At 42.4% G+C, this 26,289-nt stretch overlaps 1 protein-coding gene across 1 annotated transcript; it reads right to left on the bottom strand.

Annotated features, from left to right (window-relative positions):
* On the bottom strand, positions 1-26,289 carry ADIPOR1 (adiponectin receptor 1). The gene is made up of 7 exons (XM_083173220.1): positions 25,894-26,289; positions 24,567-24,692; positions 12,199-12,370; positions 10,366-10,552; positions 6,675-6,862; positions 6,311-6,504; positions 1-3,487 (listed from the first exon to the last, which is right to left on the bottom strand). Exons 1-7 carry the CDS (start codon positions 26,053-26,055, stop codon positions 3,359-3,361), a joined length of 1,158 nt encoding a protein of 385 aa, XP_083029346.1. The 5' UTR covers positions 26,056-26,289; the 3' UTR covers positions 1-3,358.

Raw genomic sequence — 26,289 nt, 5'->3', positions numbered from 1 at the left:
TCAAGTACATTGGTCTCTTTATTTGAAAATATGACATCTCCATACTGAGATTGGATCTCTCTCATGATCCCTTACATAGAACACTGAGAAAAAAAATATTATGGAAAGTAAAAAAATCCAACTTTTGAATGAAATTAGAAAGCAAAAGCCAGAAGATTGATTGTAAAGATTCTGGTGGAATGCTGGTGTAGGGCTGTTGCGATATCTTACAATTTAAGCCTCTTGATGTTAAAACATAAGATTAACGTCTGCTAAAAATGTAATCACAATAATGAAGAGGATCTTAAAATTTTACATGAGAATACATTTCAAATAATACCAACATAGGTTACATATCTAGATCAGCAAGGTATTCTCTCACCAAAGCGGCAGGCATTATTTTCCAGGAGAGCATATGCATGAGCCTCGGTGCCCTTTATTTAAAGCTTACAAGTTGTACATAAAAGAACTGTACTGCCTTTGCTGAAATTTCATTCAATTATTCTGTGAGAATCTGTTGCACATCTTTAATTTCACCAAAGCATTATTTAATATGGAGGATAAAAAATAAAAAAAACCTAACCAAAACATGAAATGCATCAAGGCATGCTTCTTTGTGCACTGATGTGGACTTCAGTTGAATAATTGGAAGCATGCATCTCAACGCATGAAAAAGATGCAAAATACTGTGTAATAGTGTGAACTACATGGAAAGTTATTTTGGAAAAAACCCACACGTAACGCACACACAAATAGCATTCCTTATGGTGACCACACATGTGCAGTTCTGGGTGGACATTAAAAGCTATTGTATAAATGTTGCCTCCATCCTCCCACACCACAATTTGTGAATGTTAATTGTTAATAACGTTCACATACTGGAGGCCAAAAAAACCCCCAGAAGGTTGAGTAGCTGTTGTTAATTGTGCAATATGACCAAATTGCATGATTTGTGGCCACCTTCAGAAACAAAATATTGGCAACACAGGCTGTGGCAAGCTTGTTTTTAGATACCTGAATATACTAAAATGCTTCTCTCTTTTGCGGACCCTTTTGTTTTAATTCCTCACCAACAAAAATGTCTGCTCCAAGTCCACCAGAGCAGACCATTTAAATTGTAACATTTTAAAATCAGTGAAAAAATGTAATGTCAATCTCAAATACCCATTTTTAATTAAGTCCGTATTGGAATACTGTTGTGTCTCTAATGTTTTATGTAAAAGGAAGAAGTGTTTTGGATAGGAATAAATACGCTATAAAGAAACTTAGCTCAGTATGGATTAACAATTGAACAGAAATTGTACTAATTCTTTTCCATTAACCAAGCAGTGTACAGTACTTTGGACAACATATCTATATACATACAGTAAAACAACCTGTTAAGAATCAGTATACGTGGGAGATGTAATGTATTGTAACTAAACTCTGAATTTATAGTGAAACAGTAAAAATTATTTTAAAATATTGGTAACCTATATATACTTTGTTGGACAAGAATGGAATTTCTGGACACTGCCATTTCAAAAGCATGGAAAAGAGAAGTTGGGTTAAGGACACACCTTTTGAAAGCCTCTAAGGGGGGTATTCAATCTAGGATCACGGCTGTCGATCTCTGCTGACACCCGTGATCCTGGCCCGTTTGTGGTCAGCCCGACAGCTGAACGACAGGCTGGATTCAATGTTCCACCTGCCGATTAGCGCAAAGGGGGCGTGGCCACGAAAATGGCCGTCGATTGTCCATCTGCGGCCGGGATTGCGACAATCCACGCTTCTAAAGTCGGGCCCGTTCTGCCGTGATCCCGCTTCAATGTTGTCGCTAAAGACAGCATTGAATAGGGAGCCGCCACTATTTCCTCCGTCGGAAATAGCGGCGGCACATTGAATACCCCCCTAAATTGGCAGAACACATCATTCTAATATAACAATATATTTTCAAGATTTCCGAAACAGAGGAATATATTTGACTTAAGGGTCTAAAAGAATAACAAGCAAACATGTGTAAGGATTTGTGATGCGGTATTTTTCTTTTTTTTAACAAACAATGGATTATTAATAATGATAAGTCATTAAAAATTGACATGTGTTATGCTGTGACATCAGTGCATCTGATCTGCATACAGGATTAGATAATTGTATAGAAGTGAAAGTATTTACAGTTCATAAGTAGGTTTGTAAAAATACAGAACCATACTGTATTTTTTGAGGTGCTTGAGTGATGTTCCTTTGATTTTCTCAAGAGGTTAAACACATGCTACCAAAGAGCTACTATAAAATCCTTAGAATAGGGGTGCTCAACATGTGGTCTTCCAGCGACTGTGAAACTACATACCCCAGCATGCCTTGCCACAGTTTTAGAGTTGCCTAAAAGCAGAATTTTGAACAGCATGCTGGAATGTGTAGTTCCACAGCAACTGCAGGGCTGCTTGTTGAACACCCCTGCCATAGGCCATTATTAAGTGGGTTTCACCTCAATGCTGACCCAGGTACTTAACTACTGTACATGGTATGTAAGATGGCACCAAAAACTTTCACAGCAGAAGACCTAGTAATATGCAAAGAATCAAATAATTACTTTTCTTCTGGAAAATGAAATGTAATTCAATCCTGCGGATCAGCATTGTGATAACATTTGTTTTGTTAAGATGCTCCTCCCCTTTACTAAAGGTGGCATTTATCAAGCGCTAATGTACAACTCACACTAGCAACATATAACATGTTACACAACATGAAAAAAAAGGAGGAGCACCATAATAAACAATAAGCACCTATTTATTTTACCATACAGACTAAAAAGCAATCATTTGATTATATTTAATTCTACACAACCTTAAAATGTATAACAGATCTCCATTAACTGCAACAAGGTACTAAGCCCAAACATAAGAGAATATATATAGGCATATGTGAATATAAGTATATATGTATGGCATAGGTTTAAGATTTTGAACACTAAGTTTTTCCCCAAGGAATAATTCCTGGTTCTACATACTGTACAGGCTTTTTAAGTGCAAGGAACTTGTGACTCCTATCGTTTACACCAGATTCCAGATCAATTTTAAAATAAAATCACTGGAGTAATGTAGCAGAGACCTTGATATAAAACAAGAGAATATAACTACTACCCTTTCCTCTTAGAAGGCAATTTAAAAGGTTATGGTCAAAATACATCTTAACTCATTTTTATCCTTTCACGTCTTGTGCATGAAGTGCTCTTATGTTTCTAGAATGAAGAAGTAACAGTGACCTTTGCCTTATACAGTAGCTGAGGATTATGGGCATAAATGTCTAAATACAGTTGGGTAGCAAATCAGTTTAGTCCTCTAATACACAGTCTTTTATATTGCCAGATGAAAGGGGCAAGTCTAATTTTATCCAGACACTACAGGAGAGAATCATCTGTGCAACCACCCTCCAGCCCATAGCGGAACTCTTGCAGGTTGGAAACGCCATAGAAGTGGATAAAAGCTGCTGCCACAACAAGGACATGGAAGATCTGGTGGGACTGGAACTGGAACAAAAAAAGAAGACAGAATTACAAATCATCAGGAGCAGAACTTACTACTGACATTTAAAAACTACACATCCAATTTAGGTAATCTTCTTAAACAGTAATTCATCCACTCACATGGTGTCAGAATCCGCTCCCAATTCGGAAAAGACCATACAGCCCAAAAGTCCTGGGCTACCCTTCGGCTGTGTGCAGAGGAAAAATCCTTCGATGGTAAGTAACCATCGAAGGATTTTTCCTCTGTGCGGGTGCTTTCGAGCAGATTGTATAAGTGTGCCTTCGGCGTTCACCTGCTCGCTAGGCTCCAAATAGACACAGCCTAGCAAGCAGGTCTGAGTTACCCCCAGAATCCCATAGTTTGCATAGTGTACATATAAAAAAAGAGACATCAGTGAAGTGTATTGAGTTCAGCCATCCAATCAATCACAATGTTTCCTCAAGGGATAAAATGTTGAAAATTAAAAAAATGCGGAAGACTAGGTAACTATGGCACAGATTCCCAATATGCCTGAGCAATTCATGGATAGGAAACAAATCAAAAGAAAACACAAGACAATACAAATATTCTCCAACACAGGTTCTCAAACTTGGTCTTCAGGACCCCATATAGTTCATGTTTTCCAGGTCACCTGTGGATTTTTAAAATATGACAGTTGGTAATGCATAGTGCTTCTGCCGAGTGGCCTGGAATACATGACCTTTGTGGGGTTCTGCAGCGTTTGAGAAGAATGGTTGGTTGCTGTAGAACAGGTATGTCCAAACTGTGGCCCTCCAGCTGTTGTGAAACTACACATCCCAGCATGCCTTGCCATAGTATTAGAGTTCCCAAATAACAAAACTGTGGCAAGGCAAGCTGGAACTTGTAGTTTCACAACAGCTGGAGGGCCACAGTTTGGACATGCCTGCTGTAGAATAACATATGCATGACTTATGGCCGAATTCCCTATTACTTGAGGGTACCCATTGTCTCAACTACTAAGCTTTTAAATTTGAGTTCTGCAACCCCTGAATTCGTTCAAATATAACAATTTTTATTGCTTGCAATGACTATACATACATGTATTTCAACACAGTGGATTGAAGGGGTGTGGTATGTGACTCCGACAGTCGGGATCCCGACAGTCATTATCCCAACTGCCCGGAGTCAGACAGCATGGCGAGTACAAAAAAGCCCCTTGCGGGCTCGCTGTGCTCGCCACGCTGCGGGCACGGTGGCTCGCTACGCGAGCCACCTATTCTATTCTCCCTCTATGGGGGTCGTAGACCCCCACGAGGGAAAATAGCGGGTGGCCGTCAGGCACCCGTCTGTCGGCGTTTTGACAGTCGGGATCCCGACGTCGGGTAAATGACTGTCGGGATCCCGACTGTCAGGACCCCGTCCGGCACCCAATTGAAGCAGGACTGCCTCACCTGCAGCCCTTTTACAGTAGCCTCCAATTACCCACATATCTAGGCCTGAGAGCAGACAAGGCAGTGGAGGATTGTACTACTTTTTTCATATAACTTACACAGAACCGGCACTACCCCTTCAGCAAGTCCTGCAAAGGCACCAAGCTGAATAGGCCCTCTCCCCACTCTGCTACATTGGTGATGTGGACTTCCTGTCAAATTATGACACAGGCGGCGCCGCCGGCAGCATTACATTTTTGTCATAGGGCACCAAAATGTCTAGTGACGACACTGCTGTGACTGGGAACAGGTATACATACTTCTACAGGCATTATACACCCCTTTTTTATTGTGCGCATTCAGCACACGCTCATTGCAAAATATGGGAGGGTGCAAATTTATAGTTTGCAGGTGGGCGCTGAACACCCAAGCACCGGCCCTGAACGTACCTATACAGTTGTACACTGTTCTAGCAATTAGGCTTCCATATTTTGAAGTACATACTGTTTAGACTTTAAAACCATTCTCTATATGTAACTATGATCTATGTTCCCCCTGGAATACACCAACACCTTTTCCCTCTGTCATACACCAATTTCTAGAATTGCTACATTTCTATTGATGATCCACTTGTCATCTAAACTACTTTTTAATCTTCCCTTTTGGCTTTCTCAGTGACCTATTACTGTTCTACTTGTTTATTTCAAAATTTGCAGTTGTTGTTTTTAACACTCCTGTGTCTTTCTATCACCACAACTTTATACAGTGTCTTCACTCCCTCTACAAGCCTCTGCATAACCTCAACATCTTCAAAAGTTTCCCTGCCGTAATTTTATGCTGCCCATACATTGCATGCAATCATTCCATTTCCACCACATCTGGCTGATAAATTGAATGATTGTACGCATTTTTCGAGACCATTCGACGCGATGTGTGGGCATGCCGTGGAATGTTACGTCAATTGACAGTATGTACTGCACATAATATTTATCGAATTGTAGGAGCGATCACATGTGGTTTTTAACCACATGCGATCGCTCGAATGCAATCCACGGGTGGGGGCGGAGGGGACGCTTTCGGCGGCGTGAGGTTTTGGGAGGGCAAAGGGCAAATCAAATCAATTGATGTAAAAAATTCTTGTAAATCGACATCTTCATATACCCATGTCTGTTTTGTATGTTTTTTAGTGTGATGCCTTTGTTAATAAAATGTGCATTTGGTATGTAATTTGGTCCTTGTTGCCTTCTCGGGTGAATATTTGGTATGGGGTTGTCTTACAGATAAACAACTTGGGAGTCCAGTAATAAAAGTTATAAATAAAATATTACAAATTTTATGGTTCTATTTATTTTAGTATTATTCGTTTTTTCATTTCTCTTCAGACCTGTAAGTAATAAATGTAGTTTATAACAAATTCAGTAACCTAACACATACCCAGATATCAAACTTGCCAGGAAAGAAACGCTCTGGAATGCGTGCAGCATACAGGCCAGCTCCTGTTATATACATAACGGCCATTAGGAAGAACCAGCCCATCTGACCCACTGTAGTTGCTTTAACAAAGCCCTCTGCAATAGTGAAATGGAGAGTTGGGACAATTCCACTCAGACCCAGGCCTAGGAACACTCCTGAAATGGAAAGAAAATTGTTAGTTTGTCCTGAAGACAAAAATAATAATAAAATAAAAAGTACAAGAATCCACCAAAACCCTAAAATAATAATAGCACATTACTGTCGCTGCTAAATTTCCATATGACACATTGACCACATATGTGTTCTGTTTAAGTGCCAAACTTACCTGCTCGTGTTGGTCTATGCTTTGGTGTGGCAAAGCGGTCCCACTGTGCTACAACAATTGCAGTAATGCCCAGTACACAGACAATGGACAAATATATGAGACGTGGCTGAGGGGAGCAGTAGAAGGAGTAATACAACCAGGGAACAAAGCTTCCCATGATCAGCAGGGCTATACCAGAGTAATCCAACCTGGAAAACAAATACTGATAAATAAGTCTATACAGCCAGTGATGTTCAACCAGATAACCTTTAAATGGAAACATTCTTTCTTTAAAATACTATACTTAATTAAAGCAGTAAGACAGCAATCTAACAGACATCAGCATACACACTTCCCAATGCCGACTCAGAAGTTGAGAGGGACAGGGAGGAGGAGTGGCAGCCAAGCTGCAGCATGACCTTCGATAACGAGGACCTCCCTTGCCTGGACATGCTGGATGAGGGAGCGCGCATTGTTAACATCATTTAGTGCACGCAACAGAAGATAAATGGAAAGATATAATTCAGCATCCTCTAGTGTGTATGGGCCTTTAGGCATGGAACACATACAATGCAATTTTGCAGGAAGGTTTCCATCTGCCAATCTGCTACGATTTAGGTTTTTATTGTACTCTATGGGTGGGGGTGTTCAAATGTTTACTTTTGGGCTGCATTTTTTCCCCACCTTTCAAATGAACGCATTTGATGTATTTTGAAGTGATGGGTGTGCTATTTAAATGTTTTTTCTTTAGATGTCTAATCTAGTTGTTTTAATTATCATACCCATTTTTTCCACTTTTTAAATCTAACGGCCATTTATTCCTCTTTCTTAACCTAACGCCCATTTATTACCCTTTTTTTATATCACACCCTTTTTTTTTAATTTCCTATTTTGTTCCACCCTGTTTAACTCTGCCCACCATGTGTCGCCCCGCCCTGCTAGCCTATTTAGCTGCAGTGCTGCATTTTGTTTGAGAGGATGTGCTGAGCAGTGAGGAGTAGCGGCCGCAGGAAAAGTGTTGCCCCTGTTGGATTGCAAGGTTGTCTGGGTGTATGGTATTTTTTTAGTTTTTTTCAGATTTTTCCCCATTGCTACCCCTAATTAGATGCCCGAAAGTTTACCCTGCCCTCTGTTCAGCCACACAAGTTTGTCTCAGTTATAACAGCATATACTGTATGGGGGATGGGCCTATATATATATATTGCATTTAAAAAAAAAAAAAAAAAAGTTTATTCTTAACCTTTTTTTTTTTTTTTTTTAAATAACACTTATCACCATCCGACACCCCGGTGAATAAAAAAAAAAAAGACAAAAAAATGAGGGGGTATTCAAATGTTAATGTCATTATTCTCCCCGCTCTAGACTGCCTTCACAACTTTTAAACAAAGGGTCAGGCATACTATTTAATTATTTTTTTGTTTTGTTTGGTTGCCTTAACAGGGAGAGAAGAGCTTAATATCGTGCCCTTTTTCTTCTGTTTTTTTATTCCTCCCTGGTGTCTGGGCAGTGTGATCAGCGGAGCCTGGCGAGGAGAATAAGCCAGCAGTGTGAACAGCAGAGGATGTGCAGGGTAATGAGTACAGAGCCCAGTGCTGTTACTGTAGGGGGCTAAGGAGACCAGAACTACAGATTCTTCAGTGCAGCATCCGTAGAGCTTGTGTCATGCAGTCCTGCTACAATATTAAATAATATTTTATACTAAATATACCCTATGCCAGTGGTGGCCAACCTGAGGCTCTTGAGCCTCATGCGGCTCTCCCCCTTGTAAAGTGCGGCTCCTGCTCCCACTGCTGCCCACCGTCCGTCCCAGTCCCCACTGCTCCCGGTTCCCTGGAATCCCTTCTCCTTCTGAGGGGAGGAGAGCGCGCATTGCGCATCTCTTCTACCCCTTACTGTGCATCCTTGTGACTGGGCCGTGGCCAGCAGCCAATCAGGAGCCGGCCAGCGAGCTTTGATTGGTGGACGGACCAGTCACAGGGAAGTGAGAGGGGAAGGAGACGTGTGCTGTGCTGGTGTGCTCTCCTCCCCTCCCCTCGGTGACATGACAGAAGTCGGACTGCAGGGGGACGCCAGACTGTCCTCTCCCTGCCTGGCAGCAGATGCAACAACTGTGAGTGCTGCTGCTGGGAAATTTGCACTGTGGGGGCATAGCAGTTTGTGGCACTGTGGGGGCATAGCAGTTTGTGGCACTGTGGGGGCATAGCAGTTTGTGGCACTGTGGGGGCATACCAGCTTTCTGGCACCGTAAGGGCATACCCGGCACCGTGTGGTGCATACCTGGCGCCGTGGGGGGCATATGTGTATCTGGCACTATTGGGGGCATATGTATATATGGCACTGCACTATTGGAGGCATATTTGTATCACACCCACCCAAGGGGTCAAAATAGACTACACCCGTTTGTTTGGCGCATGCGCCTTCGGCGCGCGCATGATGGCTCTCTAGCTTGACTACCGATATTTTTTCGGCTCTTTACCTCTGACCGGTTGGCCACCCCTGCCCTATGCAGTTTTGCAGATCACTAATTCATAAGAAGGCCAGGCTAATGCCTTACCACCTTGCAGTCAGTAAGTATATACCATATAGCTCTTTTCTTCAGAGTAAGGCCATAAAAAAGGGACAGATGCCTCTGATCTAGGTGGTGCTTCAGACATTGCATCACCCTCCTTATGTTGTGAGGAGAAGGTTATGCATTGTGGAATTTAGCTGCTCTGAGTAATGATCAATCGCAGTACTATTTTTTTCCACATGACCAGGCAAGCCTCATATGCCGCCCAGCTCTTATTCCACAAAAGGAAGGGCCTAGTTCAAGTTCAGTGACAGGGCATAAAGCAGTATGAGCTGCCAGCCACATATAAAAAGGCATGGAGGGCCAATGCTCCCCATCACTTACAAATAATTTTGTTTTCATTTTTTTTTTCAAAATAGAATATTAAGGTGACATATTTTGAAACCGATTTAGGGGGGTATTCAATCTAGGAAAATGCCTTAATGCTGGCATGTGTGTAAGCCTGATTTGAAACGTAATTCCTTGTGTTTACTGTAGTGTGTGGTATTTATACATTTTGAAATACAACCATACTTTTAAATAAGCAACATAGTAAACCTATTAAGCATAGCCATAATTTAATAAATTGCAACCATAATTAGCATTTGTGGGAATGGAAGCTACGGCTACATGTTCATTCCAATGCCAATATTTTGAATACAATTTTCTTGCCAGGCAAATGACAAGCAACCCATATATCTAAGGGAACAGATGCTAACCATTAGTAACTAATGTGTTACAGTTAAGACTATGCTTTCTTTTTTAATAATGTTTTACAAGTAATTTCTAAAAAGTTGGAAGGCCTACAAAAGGGACTAGAGTCTTTATAAACATAATTTATGTTAAGGATTATTTATTAAATAAACTAAGGCCTGTAAACCTGTATTTCCTAGTCTAAATTATTGAGAGGAATACTATTAGGTGCTGAAAGACAAAACCCACAGGTGCTACAGAATTGTCAGTATACTAAATTATCTTTTTGCACATGAATATAGAAAATTCATATAGCAAATGTTCTCATAGTTGGCTCAATTAGAAAAGCAGTGGAAGCTACAATTAAAAATAAATTTTCCCTTAGTATTTTGGTATGCAACAATATCTTAATTGACAAATTTAACTATTTGATTTACTACATTAATTTAGAAGAAAAAAAAAAACACTTACTTTGAAAATGTACGGGACACTTTCTCTGAGTGACAGTACACAGTGTGGAAGAGCCAGGAGAAGCTCAGACACAGTACAGCTCCCAGAAAGAACATTCCAAACACCACCTTTTCTTGTAGGGGAGCCATAAAGTACATGTTGGGTCTAAGCATAGTCAGAACTCCCAGGAACAGGAACAGGACAAAACCTGAATGTAGGCAAGGAATATTTAAATAATTATTATTATATTTTATTTCTAAGGCACCACAAGTGTTTTGTAGCCCCGTACTGAGGGCATATAAAAGAACAGTATAGGGAGACAGAACTTAAGATTACAGTAAATAAATATCAAAAATCGAGTACAGGTAACAATGAGAACCACAATTCAAGACACTATGGGGGAAATTTACCATGATGTGTATTCTACTTCACATGTGATGTTGCTATGGGCAACCAATCAGAATCTACTTCTTATTTATTTAGCACCCTAGAAGATAGTAGACAGGATCTGATTGTTTGTACATAGCAACATCACATGTGAAGTAGAATACACATCTTAGTAATTTCCCCCTATAGTTTAGATGTAAGCAGCGAGGGTGTAATCAGTGTACTACTAGGGCTGGTGGCCATAGAGATAAGCCTTTACCAGCAAGAGAGTATGCGGGCAAAGATGGTCCCTGAGTAGGAGAGAGCTGGAAGTGAAACGTGAGGAAAAGACGGGTTTGGCAATAAGAGGGCCCTGCTCTGAGCAGCCCACATGTGATGTTGCTATGGGCAACCAATCAGAATCTACTTCTTATTTATTTAGCACCCTAGAAGATAGTAGACAGGATCTGATTGTTTGTACATAGCAACATCACATGTGAAGTAGAATACACATCTTAGTAATTTCCCCCTATAGTTTAGATGTAAGCAGCGAGGGTGTAATCAGTGTACTACTAGGGCTGGTGGCCATAGAGATAAGCCTTTACCAGCAAGAGAGTATGCGGGCAAAGATGGTCCCTGAGTAGGAGAGAGCTGGAAGTGAAACGTGAGGAAAAGACGGCTTTGACAATAAGAGGGCCCTGCTCTGAGCAGCCAACAATCTGGTGGGAAGGGGAGACAGACAGATAACATGAGGTGCAAGAAAGCAGGAGGTGGCCTGATTGCAGAATGTAAACAAAGCAGAGATGGTTAAGGCATAGGGCAGGGGTTGTAGTACTAGGTTATGCTTTGATGAATAGGTGGGTTTTTAGGGCCCATTTGAAGCTTTGTAAGGTAGGGGAGAACCTAATGGAGCAAGGAAGCGTGTTCCACTGAAGGGGTGCGGCATGGGCAAAAGCTTAAACTCGAGCAGGGGAAGCAGTGATCAGGGTAGATGGAGGCGAGGGTGGGAGGGAGTATGAATTTGATGAGGTTTGAGATGTATGGACCAGTGGAATAAGAGATGGCCTTGTATGTAAAGGGTGAGGAGCTTGAAGAGGATTCGGTAGGGAAATGGGAGCCAGTGCAGATTTTGTCTAAGAAGAGTTGCAAGAGAGGAAGATAAGACTAACTGTGAATGTTGAGGACAGATTGGAGGGGGAGCAAGATGGGAGTGAGTGAGGCCAGCGAGAAGAACATTGCAGTAGTCAAACCGTGAGAGGACCAGTTAGAAATGGCATGAAACGAGCAATGTTGCTTATCTAGAACCGACAGCATTGTTTCAGAGCTCGGATGATAGACAAAGAAAAGAAATGTAAAGAAAACAGAACAAAAAGGAAATTGATGTAAATTAATAAAATAACCACACATCAGGATGCTTGGAGAAAAAGATGCATTATCCCACCAATTCGGTCTCTGTTAATCTATCAAGACTATTATCCTATCATTTACCTAGTAAGTGGGTCCATATATTTCCCGTCTCAGTGTGTATTCGGAAGATGCTCCTGAAGCAGGCACGGAATGATGGCATTGGTGGACGATGTCCATGTAAAAGATAATCATTGTCCTTAAGCCAATCAGGTAGTACATCATATGGAATGACTCTCCATCGGCCTTCCCACATCTTAAAGAAAAAAAAGCTGCAAATCAGTAAAGTACAGCTAGACTAGCCAGCCATAAGCCACCTTCATTTTTTTTTGAGTAAAATTGCTTCTGTTAACGTTTCTTCCTAAAGAGCATTATTGCACTACATCATATTCTATGTAACTGTATTTTAGACACCATGCCCAATTGTCATTCAATTTTAAATCTAGACAACAAAATGCAGATCGGAGGTTAGATTAATTGTGAATCTCCAAAAAGTCATGTTGTTAGAGAGATATATATATATATATATATATATATATATATATATATATATATATATATATATATATATATATAGATATAGATATAGATAGAGATAGAGATATATATAGAGATAGAGATAGAGATATATATAGATAGATATATAGATATATGACATATAGCCAGGGCTCTACAGATAACTTTTGGCCATGCATATCAGTCCCTACCCCAGTTGAGTTTTCAATCTTCTATGTATCCTACTACATGTACATGTGCACACATTCACACTAGGGTTCATTGTTGTTAAGATCCAATTAACCTATTACAGTATTTCTGTATTGAGGGGAATGCATTCAAATACCATACAAAACTCATGTTTTACTTTTTACTAAATGGCAACAGATGTAAGGACTAGTTATAGATATTATAGCCTTACTAGTATAAAAGCCTGAATGCACTAATCTCCATAACCGATGGATGAATTTTGTAGTTTTCCCTATTATGTAGTGCAGTTCTCGAAGAATGTTTATGTATATTAAGCATCGGCCCAGGGCCGGCGCTACCCACTCAGCAGCTCCTGCAAAGCAGGGAGGCGTCATGCTGAAAAGGCGCTGTCTCCCTCTCTGCTCTGCTAAAGCTGCCTCAGCCCTCACTGTCACTGCCTCCTGCATGCCGCCCGTAGCGCCTGTCTGACAGCGGGCGGCAGTATGGAGAGGCTGAGCAGCTCCCTGCACCGCACGCACACTGTCCTCCTCCTGCGACCTGCCCCCTCTTCCTCACGGACACTTGCGCTGAGGCATGTAGCGCTGTCTGTGAATGCCTGGATGACATGTCATGTCTTGATCCGCCCCCTACCCATTGCTCCCTGCGCCTGTCAGCTGCCAATCAAATGACGAACAAGCAGCAGCGCCGCCTCACCTTCCTTCCTCTCAGTGTGCTGTGCCAGAGCCACTGCCAGTCCTCAACACTCCACCCCCTCTATCTCCTCTCCTCTTCTTCCATCCCCTCCTTTCCCCATTAGTCCTGAGTGCTGCACATACTTTTTGTACTGCTTTCGGATCGCATCGCACACACATTGCATGCATGCCGTGCAATGCGATCTAGCCCATAACGTATGCGATTCTCGCAGCGTGTATGGACACCTTTAGTGCCTGCAACATTTTGCGGACACAGCATTGAGATGGTGTATGCATACATGTACATGCACCCGAGATCTTCCATAGGCTCGCATGTTGCATACACTCCCACAATTGGGCTGCAGCTTGTAGCAATGGCAATGTGAAAAGGCGCCGGACACCCTAGCACCGGCCCTGCATCGGTCTAACCTGTATGGGAGCCAAGCAATAGCGATTTGAGTGAATCAAGTTGATCATTGAAGTGTGCCATTAAGGACTATGGGGCAGATTTATTAAGCTTGGAGAAGAGAAAAACTGGAGATAAAGCGGAGAAAAGGTAAAAGGAGCTAAAGCACCAGCCAATCAGCTGTGTTTGAAAAAGACAGTTGGGAGTTGATTGGCTGGTGCTTTATCTCCTTTTAACTTTTCTCCGCTTTATCTCCAGTTTATCTCTTCTCCAAGCTTAATAAATCTGCCCCTATGGGAGATAAGTTTATAGAGTGGGGATATGATCACATGCAGGTCTCAGATGCCATAAAAAAATGCCTTACATTGGATCAAGAGTAGCTGCTAAAACATAAGACTGTCTCAGAGGTCAAACCAGGAATTGTTGTCCCGGATGACCAGGCTGTCCCAAAAAAGTTTGGATATTCAAGCATCCCGATTCCACAGGGGACACTGGAATAGACCTTATGCTGTGTACACACGGTGAGATTTGACATTAGATTTTGACTATATAGTCAAGATTGCACGCAGATCGCACAGGTTTTTTACCTTGCGATCCCGATGCGTGCTCCCGTGACAACATAAATCAAAACCCAGATAGACAGGACAGCAATGACTATATAGTGCAAATGTAATGCTGATTGTATGAATGGTATGTAAATAGTACAGAGATAGCAAAGATTGAATGGAACTTGAATCTTAAGTCAATAACAAAGGAATCTCACCATGTGTACACGCCATAAGAGTAGGAATAGAATTTGCAGTAACAGGGAGCATGCACTTTAATTTTCTTAGAAAGCTGTGCCCAATTAGAGCTGGAAAGAGAGAAAGGAAAGAAAGAAAAACAGAGAGAGAGACAGAGAGACACAGAGAAAAGACAACAGGGGTAAAATGAAAAAACAAAAAAAATAAAAATACCACACACTAAAAACAACCAGATACACCCAAACAACTCCTACAGTACCTAAGCAGAAGGAACAGCACCAGGCAGGCATCCAGTGTCCCCTGTGGAATCAGAGAATTGGATTTAATGGTGAGTACCAAAATCCTGTTTTCTCCTTCATGCAGCAAGGGAAAGTGGAATAGACCTTACAGTGGGGACATCCCAGAGCGTCTATCACAGAAGAGCTTAGAACCCTGTAACACCGCACATCCGAACTGAGAATCAGAAGCCTTAATCAAATCTGTAAAAACTTTCAGTGAAAGTATTTTCAGCTGAAAGTATTTCAGCTAGACCACATATACTTTGCAAAGCTGGGTCAAAGAAACCCCCGCGTGCAGCTGCCCAAGAAGGGTCGACCAAACATGTTGAATGTGCTGTATGAATGAAGGGTCGACCAAACATGTTGAATGTGCCGTAATAAGTGCTTGTGTAGTTTCACGGCGCCCGATATATCGGATGCGATTTTTTACCTGTTCATAACCCCACTATCCACTACGCATGGAGTTGATTTTATATCGAGCCAGAAGCGTGGCGAGCGGACGCAGATTACTGCACTCGCCACACTTCCATGCGTAGTGGATAGTGGGGTTATGAACAGGTTAAAAAAAAAAAAAATCGCTTTGGATCGCATCCGATATATCGGGCGCCGTGAAACTACACAAGTACCCCTTAATATATTCCAAAAGCACCGTAGATGATGCCAGTCAGCCTGACTAATCGTGAAACGGATCCATCTTGCAAGCATCTGTTTTGACGTGGGCCATCCAGGATAGGCAAAACCATAATGAATAAACAACACCTCAGACTCTCTCAGGGAAGCAGTTCTACCAACATAGATTCAGAGTGCTCAAACAGCATCAAGGAATCTGGATGCCTGAGAATCGCCTAAAAGCATCAACACCACCAGAGGTTGGTTCAAGTGAAACCCCGAGAAAACTTGGAAAGTAAAGTCATGCACATACTAAGCTCAGCTCTATCTACATAAAAAAAAATGTCTGGTAAAGGCCAACTTCTTGTTGAAAAATACAGACAATGCAGAGACCTGTACCTATTAAAGAACCAAGTCGCAGACCAGCCTGTCTGAAGAAAAAAGTCGAGATGTCTTGAACCAGGGGGAGATACCTCCCGATTTCACACCAAGCAATGTAGGCTATCCATATGTAGAGGTAGTGCTTAGCGATAACTTCCTTGCGAGCACTAAGCATGGTAGGAATAACATCCATTTTAGAAAGGCCTGTTCAACAACCACACCCTTAAACGTAGCCACTTTAAGTCTGGAAAAAATAAAAGAGACCTTGTTGCAGCAGATCCTTATGCAGAGAAGAGGCCATGGCTCATCCACTAGAAGCCTCCAAATATATGAATACCAGGCCCTGCGAGGCCAATCCAGAGCCACTAGGAGAACCTAGGCTCTCTTTATGTGTTGCATAAGACCATGTAGAAGATGAATTGGAGGAAACCGGTAAATGCCCTAAAAATTCCATGGAATCACCAGCGCGACGCCATGAGCGCCACTTGTGGAAGGCCCTACCTCTCTTGGGTCTAAATACCATGAACCACAAAATTTAGAGTGTGCCTAGGTGCTGATACGATGTTCTATAATGTTCACTCCTCATGTATCCTCCTCAAAGGGATGAAACCCCCCAAAAAAGAAGAGAAAGGTATACAATAGTGAAGTACTGTCGGTTTCTCTTTGATTTTTAAGATATTTCAATTTATGAAGGGTGTCAGGATCCCTACCATTTAAGTTGGTCTACACTTTGTAGACATACAGTGTATAGGGAGGGAGAGTGACGTCACCACAGGCATCCAGTTTATTGACTTCCAAAAGGATGGTAATATGTAATCAGACAACTGTGTAACACAGTTTTTAATATTCCAAAGACAAAACTAAAATAGGGGTAACAATGCAGCAGGACTCTCACCGAGTAGGAAGGTCCACAAAAGAATTGCAGACAAAAGGGCATAAAGATGTAACCAAACAGGCGTCCTTGGTATGTGCTCTTTTTCCTCTGCGCAGTTATCCCCAAATGGCCGACCGGTTTCGATAGAAGGTATATCTTTCTCAAGGCTTGTAAATGGGGAAGGGCTCACTTGCCCTTATTTATACCGCCCCCTTCAAATCAACTAAAGTTCCTATTTCCAGACATGGATTTTCAAATATCTGAAACTATATTAACTTCCCTTATCGGATCCCAACTGTACAGAGGATTTGACCCCGGACATCTTTATGCCCTTTTGTCTGCAATACTTTTGTGGCCCTTCCTACTCTGAGAGTGCTGCTGCATTTTTACCCCTATTTTATTGTAGTCTTTGGAATATCAAAAACTGTGTTAAGTTTTCTTAGATTACATATTACTATCCTATTGGAAGTAAATAAACTGGATGGCTGTGGTGACGTCACTGTCCCTCCCTATATGCTGTATGTTAGACTAACTTAAATGTTACGGGTCCTGACACCCTTGATAAATTGAAATATCTTAAAAATCAAAGAGAAACCGATAGTACTTCACTATTGTATACCTTTGTACAGTATTCTTATTGCTAATCCAGCGGGTACAGTAACACCACAAAAAAAATATAATCTCCACAGATAGGTGGTTTAAATGCCCAGATAAATGAAAACTTTGCTTGCTCATTTATTGGTAGGATTTAGCATATTTAAATTGATAGAGATTTTATATATCCCTTGATGAAGTCCTAAATGATTCGATTAAAAACTTTTGGACTGACTGTACACCCTGAACTTCCAAGTCAACAGTGAAGCTCTATTGTTGTTTATTTTTTTATTGTAATAAGCTGGAGAGGGATTCTAATTGGGAACTAGAATGTTCTTCATAGTTTATGACAGTAGTTTATTACTGCATCTTAAAATGGTGCACAGTTGGGATATATTTTGGTTTTATTATATATTTCTAGATTTGATGGTTATATGACCAAAGCAAAATTGACAAGATAAGTCATTGAATCTAATCATCATCCACCTACACTTTTATGTAGGGTTCTTAAAAATGATTTGCTCATATTCACATACTACTAGGCACTGTAATCACTTGTAGCTTTTGTCCTGTTATTCACAGTATGCTAGGTTCAAGCTGCCACTCATTTTACTTATAAAGTTGTGAGGAATTTTACTGGTATCTATTCACAATTTATCATGTGATTGTGTGGAATATGTGTGCGATACATATATACATATTTTTTTTACTCCAAAGGTCTGGCACTCAAAATCATAGGAGTATTGAGAGAGGGAAGGTGCGCGGCAATAGGACTCAGAACACAGTAGTCGATAGCCATAATCAACATTTCAATATCTGAATCCCATTGTCACATTGACTTAAATAATGAAACAATGATTATTGCTATCGGCTAGTGTATAGGAAAAGGACACACCTTTACATACATTCCTGCAGGCAGTGCTGCAGCTGTGGTAGTTGTAGATGGTTCTCCACCCACAGGGCCCTGTTTCTGTGTTTACATGACGTGCAGTCAAGAAGGAGGGAGAAAAATGCCATCTACTTAAATGAATTTGCCCAGTTTAAGCATTAATTACTTGAGGGAGACTAGTGGAAATCCCAATGCTGAGTTTTCCAATCCAACAACAACAACAACAACAACAATCTCGCCTTTTCATGGAGAATTCAATTGACTGCTATGAGCGCCCTGGAGATGGATACTTATAACACAGTTCCCAAGGAATATTATTATACATCTACAACAATATTGGGCACAAAATACTAAGTGGAATTCTAGTCATCCTAGAAATGATTCCTTGATAAAGATATCTTTAAAAACCCAGTGTATTCTGCATTTACAATATCATTAAAAAGGAAATTCTATAAATAAAAACTAGCTGATATTTCAATCAATCTCTACTGGAAAATGCTTGAAGACGAACATCTACATTGTGAGAGTTAAATGAGCTCTTCTCAGATTTCCCCTTACTCACTCCCAACGGACTATTACACTATATATACTCAGGTAGGAAGCCCAGATCACAAGTCATATCCACTTTCATTAGTGACCTGGCTCTTCAGTTTCTGAAAGACATTGCATCATCATTCAGCAAAAATAATTAATCATTCTGCAAACTGGGGTGATGATTATAGTCCAAGCAGAAAGCTACCTCATTACCTCAGACACAACCACTGTGCATAATGAGACTTGGTTGCTTAGGATACCTGGGTATTAGAACCAATGTTAACTATGAAACCTAAGATACTTTAGGGTTCAGGATCATGCGAACATGATGACAGTTAAGATGCAATGGTATCCTTGATATATTAATACCCCTTTTAGACATACTTCCCGGGATTTTATACCCGGTTCAATTCCGTGTTTTTAAAAATCCCAGGTCCATTGCAGGTGCGCAGGACCCGGGATTTTAGACGACTAAAATCCCGGGTAGAGCCATTCAGACATACGCTAGTCCCGGGATTGTGCACGTGCATGTGAAAAATTCCGGGATTTTGCTGTGTGTCTGAAAGGGATATTAATTGTAGCAGTACAAGACACCAACATGACAATAAATGGTAGATTCTCATTTGGATTCCAACACTATTCCATGACGCCTCTAAACTGATGCCATATTACCATATATCCTAAATATTAAATATGGCTGTCTGGTATGATTGGCACTAAGGGGGTACCTAGCAAAGAAGGGAAGGTCCCCAATGTGTATACCTGCTCACTTGGTGAAACAACAAGAACCAATGTTAATGGAGGGGGTGTGTGTGGTATTTCAGTGTCAACCTTTACATTAAACCATACCATGGTTTTTACCCAAAAGTAAGCTTCCAGCTGATTGGAGCGGGTCTCAAAGAGGAATTGTCAAGAAGGAATACGAACATACACAGATATCCTACAAATACTTTTTTAGAACTACCATGCCCATTTCAGTTACAACCATAAAAGATGTTGTTAATATCACAATAATTGCATATATGAATAAACAATTTGTCTGATTCACATGGAAGACAATCTGGACGCATTAGGAATACAGATAGATTTAAGTTGAAGGCTACTGTCACCATACTTAAATCTTAATGTATCACATTGCTACATTTTTTCAGTACACTAGAGCATCAAGTGTGCATCAAGATAGACACCTAACACTGAAATAGGAGTATTCTTGGTATGAGAATAACCCAGAAATTAGTGGAACACACATACAGTACTACACATCCATTCAAATCCCACAACAGTACACTTCAATGCATATGCCTAATTGACACAGAGAAACACCAGTTTCAAGTCAAGGAAAACATCTAAATCACCCAAATACACAAGTATATGTATATATTTGCTATGGTCCATGTGTAATGTACCTAAATTTGTTTCTACTCAAAATCATGCCCAATATATTATAAATGGGATCCGCATCAAAAGGAGGTAAGTAGGTTTGCAAGATGACCTATTCTAAGCTGTACTGAATGCAGATAACAAGTGAATGGCATGCACCCCAGCTCCCAGAGTACAATAGAACTGAATGATGAGGGAAGTGGACACTATACGATTTTCATTGACGATGCGCATGATAATATCATCATGTGCATATCGTTCAGTGCGTACCCCCGGATCGTTACCTATAACCCCTATCATCTGAACACGCAGTCAAATCTGACTACATGTTTAGAGGGTGCCCCGTTGAAGTCACTGAATGAGATTTTTAATTACATTGTTCTGTGTTATCCAGTGGGTCGTTCGTTTTGTGGTGCCGCCGATATTAACGACATTGCAGTGCCACTTATCACAGTGTGTACGGGATAAGATTGGAGAGCAAATTCAATTTCCACATGATCATATTTATAATGGAAGGATATATTCAACTTAAATTAATGGAACACTGTTCCCATCCCAGTGCCATGAAGAACATCAGAAGCCGGGCGCAAAAAGATCAGCTTTCAACTAGTTTTATGAACTAATGACTTATCTTTTAACACTGCTTCTTCTACTGCGACACCCACTCTCCGCAGCACTAATCCACCACACCACCAGACTTCTGAGAACCCGATGGTTGTTCCGAATGTAGAACAATAACTGGCTGCTGGCATCAGTAGAAACTAGAAAGGCATCTTTCAACACAGTCCCCGACACTGGCAAACCTCGACATACCCACCAACCCTAACCTTTTCACCTTCCAGATCTACATGCACTTTAATCTGCATCGGGCAGGCATGCACAAAGGAAAAACTTTGAAGAGCCTGATTAAGTAAGCACCTAGAGTACAGTAAATAACTGAAGGTGCCCACACACTAGATTTTGTGCAAAGAGCACATTTTGATGAAGATTTAGCTTAGATTTCAGGAGAAAAAAATCCTTTTAACTGGCATGCAGGGAAATTTAATTTTCTGCTGGCGTGGGCTTCCGTGCATGCCACCGACACTGCCTCAACACATGAATGTGCTTGAATATCCAAGCGTATCTGAACACCCGAACACTAGAGTGAATGATTGCGCCTGAACACCGGAGTGCACGGATACCCGAGCACCCCCAAACACACTTGAGTGTGAGAATGCGCTGAAAAACCCCCGAGCACCAGAACAAGCGAATTCGCCTTAACATACCAACGCTCTCAAACACCTGAGGACACCACCAGGAACATTCCCAAACACAGGATGGTGGCTGAGCGCAGGAACGCACCCAGACACCAGTGCACAGGAAAGCACTCAAATTAAGATCCATAACTGCAAGAATATGCATGTCCTAAATTGGTGCTTATGAAGGGATACCAATTTTCGGTACTTGTGTGTAGTTTCACAGCGCCAGCATGGCGCCGTGCTACTTCCGGGTTCTACGCTTGCCACAAACTATGTTGAAAAAAGTAACTTAACTCCATGCCAACATGGATAGTTCATACCTCCACTATCCATGTTGGCATGGAGTTGATTTTAAATAGCGTGGCGAGCGAAGCGAGCCCCGCAAGGGGACTCAGACGCACGGCGCCATAAAACTACACAAGTATCCAATTTTCTAGCCTAGAGAAGAAGTACTAAGACGTCAGGCACTGTGTTTGCTACATGCTGTGACAACGACTTTCCACAGATAGCTACCCCTGCATGAACTGTTGCTGGAATTCTGCTTCCCACTCAGATGTTCAAAAAAAGACCCAAGGACAGGAGCCACGGGACATACAATGGCATTGAATTGCCCATAAGTCCTGGACAAAAGGAGCAGAAGCAGAGAGACTCGCGGCTAAATACAGTGGGTTAGCTGCATTAGCCGCGGATCTCACTGTTTGGGGGAATCCTCGCCGTCCTGTGATGGCGAGAATTCCCTCGGAACCTTTAATAGGGCGAGCGGCCGGCGAGGGGGGTAAAACAGCGAGGATCGCTGGTTTTCTGAGATCCTCGCTGTTTAACCCCCTCGCCGGCCGTGGCGAACTGCATTGAATACTACCCTATGTATTTCTTTAACCTTACCAGCAACAGTGCCATAGCCATGGGGTGCAAAGGGAGTGACTGCTTGAAAACTGGTCCCAGCAGCAAGGGCAGGAACTCTGATGCTGCAACATAGGGGATGCTTCCAGAGGCTGCCTATATACAGATGGAGCCATCCTCATTTAGCCCTTTAATTGGATTGAGCGAGCCAGAGCTGTCAAACTTAATCCTATGCTAATCCCCTACTATATTGTTCTATGGATTGTATTGAAGCTGAGAACAATAGGCCTTGGCTCACCATGGCTATCCAGAGAGGGCTGGCAGAGGAAGGCTCCATCTGTAGGTTCGTTTTTTATTTCATTTAAAGAGACTCGTGGCTGGCCTCTCTGCTGGAACAAGCCACTTTGCTCCAAAACAATGGTAGGTAACAGATCTGGGGTCACTTACTGTCATTCTCCCTCCCTGATCACTGCATCTCGCCTCCCACTCCACCCCATCTCCTATCTGCTGCTACCTTCTCTTCCCCTCACATAGGGGCAGATGTATTAAGCCTTAACAAGATATAAATGCAAGGGTGATAAGGAGATATAAACGTCCAGCCACTCAGCTCCTTACTGACTTTTTACAAACACAGGCTGTAACATGGCAGTTAGGAGGTGATTGGCTGGACGTATATCTCTCTTTATGGATTCAGTATGAAATCCCGGCGTTCAAAATCCTGACAAGGGGGGGACGTGGATCGCCCCACCCTTGCGGGCCCGGTGCCTTGCTTCGCTCGGCACGCTAATTTATTCTCCCTCCAGGGGTGTCGTGGACACCCACGGAGGGAGAAAGTGTCGGGATTTCGGAGGTCGGGATTCCAGCGTCGGGATTTAAACTGCATCCCCTCTTTATCACCCTTGCATTTATCTCTTGTTAAAGCTTAATACATCTGCCCCATAATACTCTAACACATAGAAATGGGAGACTGGCCTGGAATGCAAAACAAAATACATCCATTTAAAGCAGACATGTCCAACGTTGGCCCTCTAGATGTTGTGAAACTACACATCCCAGCATGCTTTGTAACAGTTTTGCTATTAGAGAATGCTAAAACTACTGCAAAGCATGCTGGGATGTGTAGTTTCAAAACATCTGGAGGGCCAACGTTGGACATGCCTGATTTAAAGCATGTTAAGGGCTCTATTCAAGAAAAAAGAATGGTCGAAAATTACATGCAAAATTGACACTTGCCAGCATTTTGCTGATAAAATTTTGTAACGCTGGGACAGACCTTGTGTTTAAAAGTGTCCTGATAAGGAGAAAAATAACCTAGCCGGCTTATTTTTAGTCTTTCGCAAGTGTGAAAGATGGCAAATTTCACTTGCCCTGCATACACAGAACGTGAGCCACTAGAGACTCATTGTTCATGCTTATGTAAGAGAGCCAAATTGCATGATGGTAGAATATAAAGAACTGTCTGCTAAGTGTGAAAATACCGGTACAATGTGCTGAACTATAGTGTTGTTTTCACGCACTGAAGAAAACTGTCTCTTCATACTTTTCTCCAGTGCATGAAGACAACACTATAGTTCCATACATTGGACCAGTATTTTCACACTATGCAGAGTGAAAAGGGACAATTTCTTCAAAGTTTCTGCCCTTTTACTTCCTCTTATGCAGGCATGTCCAAACCATGGCCCTCCAGCTGTTTTGAAAATACAATCCCCCATCATGCCTTGCCACAGTTTTGCTATTAGGAAATGCTAAAACTTTGTCAAGGCATGCTGGGATGTGTAGTTTCACAACAGCTGGAGGGCCATAGTTTGGACACACCTGCTTTATGTTTTGAAAATTACCATACCATTCCATTGTTTGCCTTGTACAATTCACTGTACATTAATATCTTGATGCATAATAGGGCTATTGCTAGACCAGTGGATAGCAACCACCAAATCTCCAAACTATAGGTTACAGTGTTTAAGTCCAAAATATATGTTGCTGGTTAATAGTGACTTGCATATGGATAAATAAAAAAAGTAACTGAAGACATTCTAAGGACTCAACCCAATTACCCGAGAAAGGGCAGTTACTTTGCATTGGAGTGTAAACTCATCACAATTCACCCCTTGTTGTGTGATCTCATCCCAGACATGCAGATTTTTAAAAGCAGCCCTCTAGAGCAGCAAATAAAATTCTGTGAAACCGGTGGTACCATACGGCATATAGCCACACTTCCTAGCAACTGTTGTCATGATTTAAGGAACTACAGTACTTCACAAATGTGTCCATTTGTTAAGCAACAAAACAATAATGCAGACAGCAGCTCACCTTATACACAAATTCTTCCATTTTCTCCATGGCATGATGTGCCTGCAGGGGTAGCGTGAGTACCCTGACCTCCTCCTCCTCCTCTTCTTCTTCCTGGCACCCCTTGGCTGCTTGGCTTTCATTTCCCTACAGCAGAGGCAGAGATATCATTGCATGACAATGACACAACTGACAACTAGGTTTTAGGACTATTTATTCTGTACTTACAAAAGCACCAAAATGCCATAGTATATAGCATAGGTGCCGGTTCTGTGGGTGCTCAAGGGCCCGAACACCAACGGAAATTGATGAGCACCCACGGGCCCGGGTCCCGCTGCTGGGCCGCCATATTAACTTGCTAATTTGCGGCTGCAGCACCCACACTGCCAGACCCACCACCTGGGAAACAGTATGCCGGGAAGAGTGTATTCTGTCTGTGGAGTACCTGCACTGTGGGGGCATTTATGGATGTGGAACTTTGTTGCCGTAATTTGAATATTGGAGACAACTGTACTTAATATAAATTGGTATTATTTTGTGGCCACACCCCTTCCCCATGAAGCCACTCCTCTTTATTTTTGGCTTGAGCACCCACCAGCAAAAACATAAATCAGCACCTATGGTATATAGGGCGGGATGTATTAAAATACATCGCCGCCCTTCGCGCCCCCCCCCCGCCGCATATGTACTAACATATGCGGCTGGCACCGCGATGCGGTGACGGAGGCCCCCCCGCAAAACCTGGAATGTGGTGTGCGGGGGTCTCCGTCACCTCTCTGCCCCCTCCTGCATCCCTCACGCCGGGGACAGCTAAGCAAGCTGTCCCCGGCGCCTCCTCCTCCCCCCTGCAGCCGGAAGGACGTCCGGCTGCGTCACTAGGGGGAGGAAGGTGTTACCTTCCGGGTCCAGGAGGACCTGGACCAGGTAAGAGAGGGAGGGGGAGAGGGGGGTCGGCGGGTTTTTCGGCGGAGGCGTCGGGCGGCGAAATAGGCTTCTATAGGGTATCGCCACCCAAAGGTGGCGATACCCTACACTGCGGTGACGTGGCGGCCGGGTAATAGTACATAGGAAAATGCGGTAAAACGGGGGGTTTTACAGCATTTTCCCTTTAGTACATCTCGCCCATAGTGAGATATGTCAAATATGTTCTGCTTCTATAATCGAGCTACACAGAGAAATAATAGTTCACTTAATTATACAATTCTAGAACTACAGTACACAAATACCGTATATTACTGCAGTAAGGCTATAAGCCTTTTCTCACCCAGGAAAGATAATCCTATGCAGTCTCATAATACTGCGCAGAATCAAACACAATCTAGAGCAGCACAGCGCCCCGTACACTCACACAGCTTGTGATCTGGCCCATTCTCTCTCTTCCTACTTCTAGGAGCGGCCCCAGCTCTGTCAGCTCCAAATCCTCCGCATCTCCCCTGTTGTTGCTGCTGCTGCCGCCGCCGCCGACCCCGGATACGACATCCTCCGGACCTGAAGCTTTGCAAGCGGCCATCTATCCTGTGCAGTGTTCTCCTAACGTTTTAATTGTCGGGCGCTTCGCCCGACATCAATCCCCTGCCGCCCGTCTCACTAGGATGCCCGATGCAGCCGACAGGCTCTCTGCACTGACGTTTCGTCTAACGTCAACGTAGCGCGACCCACATCCGCATCACCGGGAGGCGTCAGACGGAAGGGAGGAAGGCTGAGAAAGTTACGCCTCCTCCTGTATGTAACGGAGGGAGCGGGT

The sequence above is a fragment of the Crinia signifera genome, chromosome 2 (assembly GCF_055691185.1).
Source record: "Crinia signifera chromosome 2, ASM5569118v1, whole genome shotgun sequence".
Taxonomy (NCBI): Eukaryota; Metazoa; Chordata; class Amphibia; order Anura; family Myobatrachidae; genus Crinia; species Crinia signifera.
Note: the sequence above shows the minus strand (reverse complement) of the source record. Positions and strands in the feature narration are given on the sequence as shown.

Bases quoted from the DNA above. Each gene is read 5' to 3' on its own strand.
- ADIPOR1 (XM_083173220.1), bottom strand. From the start codon at position 26,055: ATGGCCGCTTGCAAAGCTTCAGGTCCGGAGGATGTCGTATCCGGGGTC. The intron at 24,693-25,893 runs GTGAGTGTACGG...CCTCTGCTGTAG, and splicing joins TGGGCCAGATCACAAGCTGT to GGAAATGAAAGCCAAGCAGC. The intron at 3,488-6,310 runs GTATGTGTTAGG...TTTTTGTTCCAG, and splicing joins CTGGCAAGTTTGATATCTGG to TTCCAGTCCCACCAGATCTT.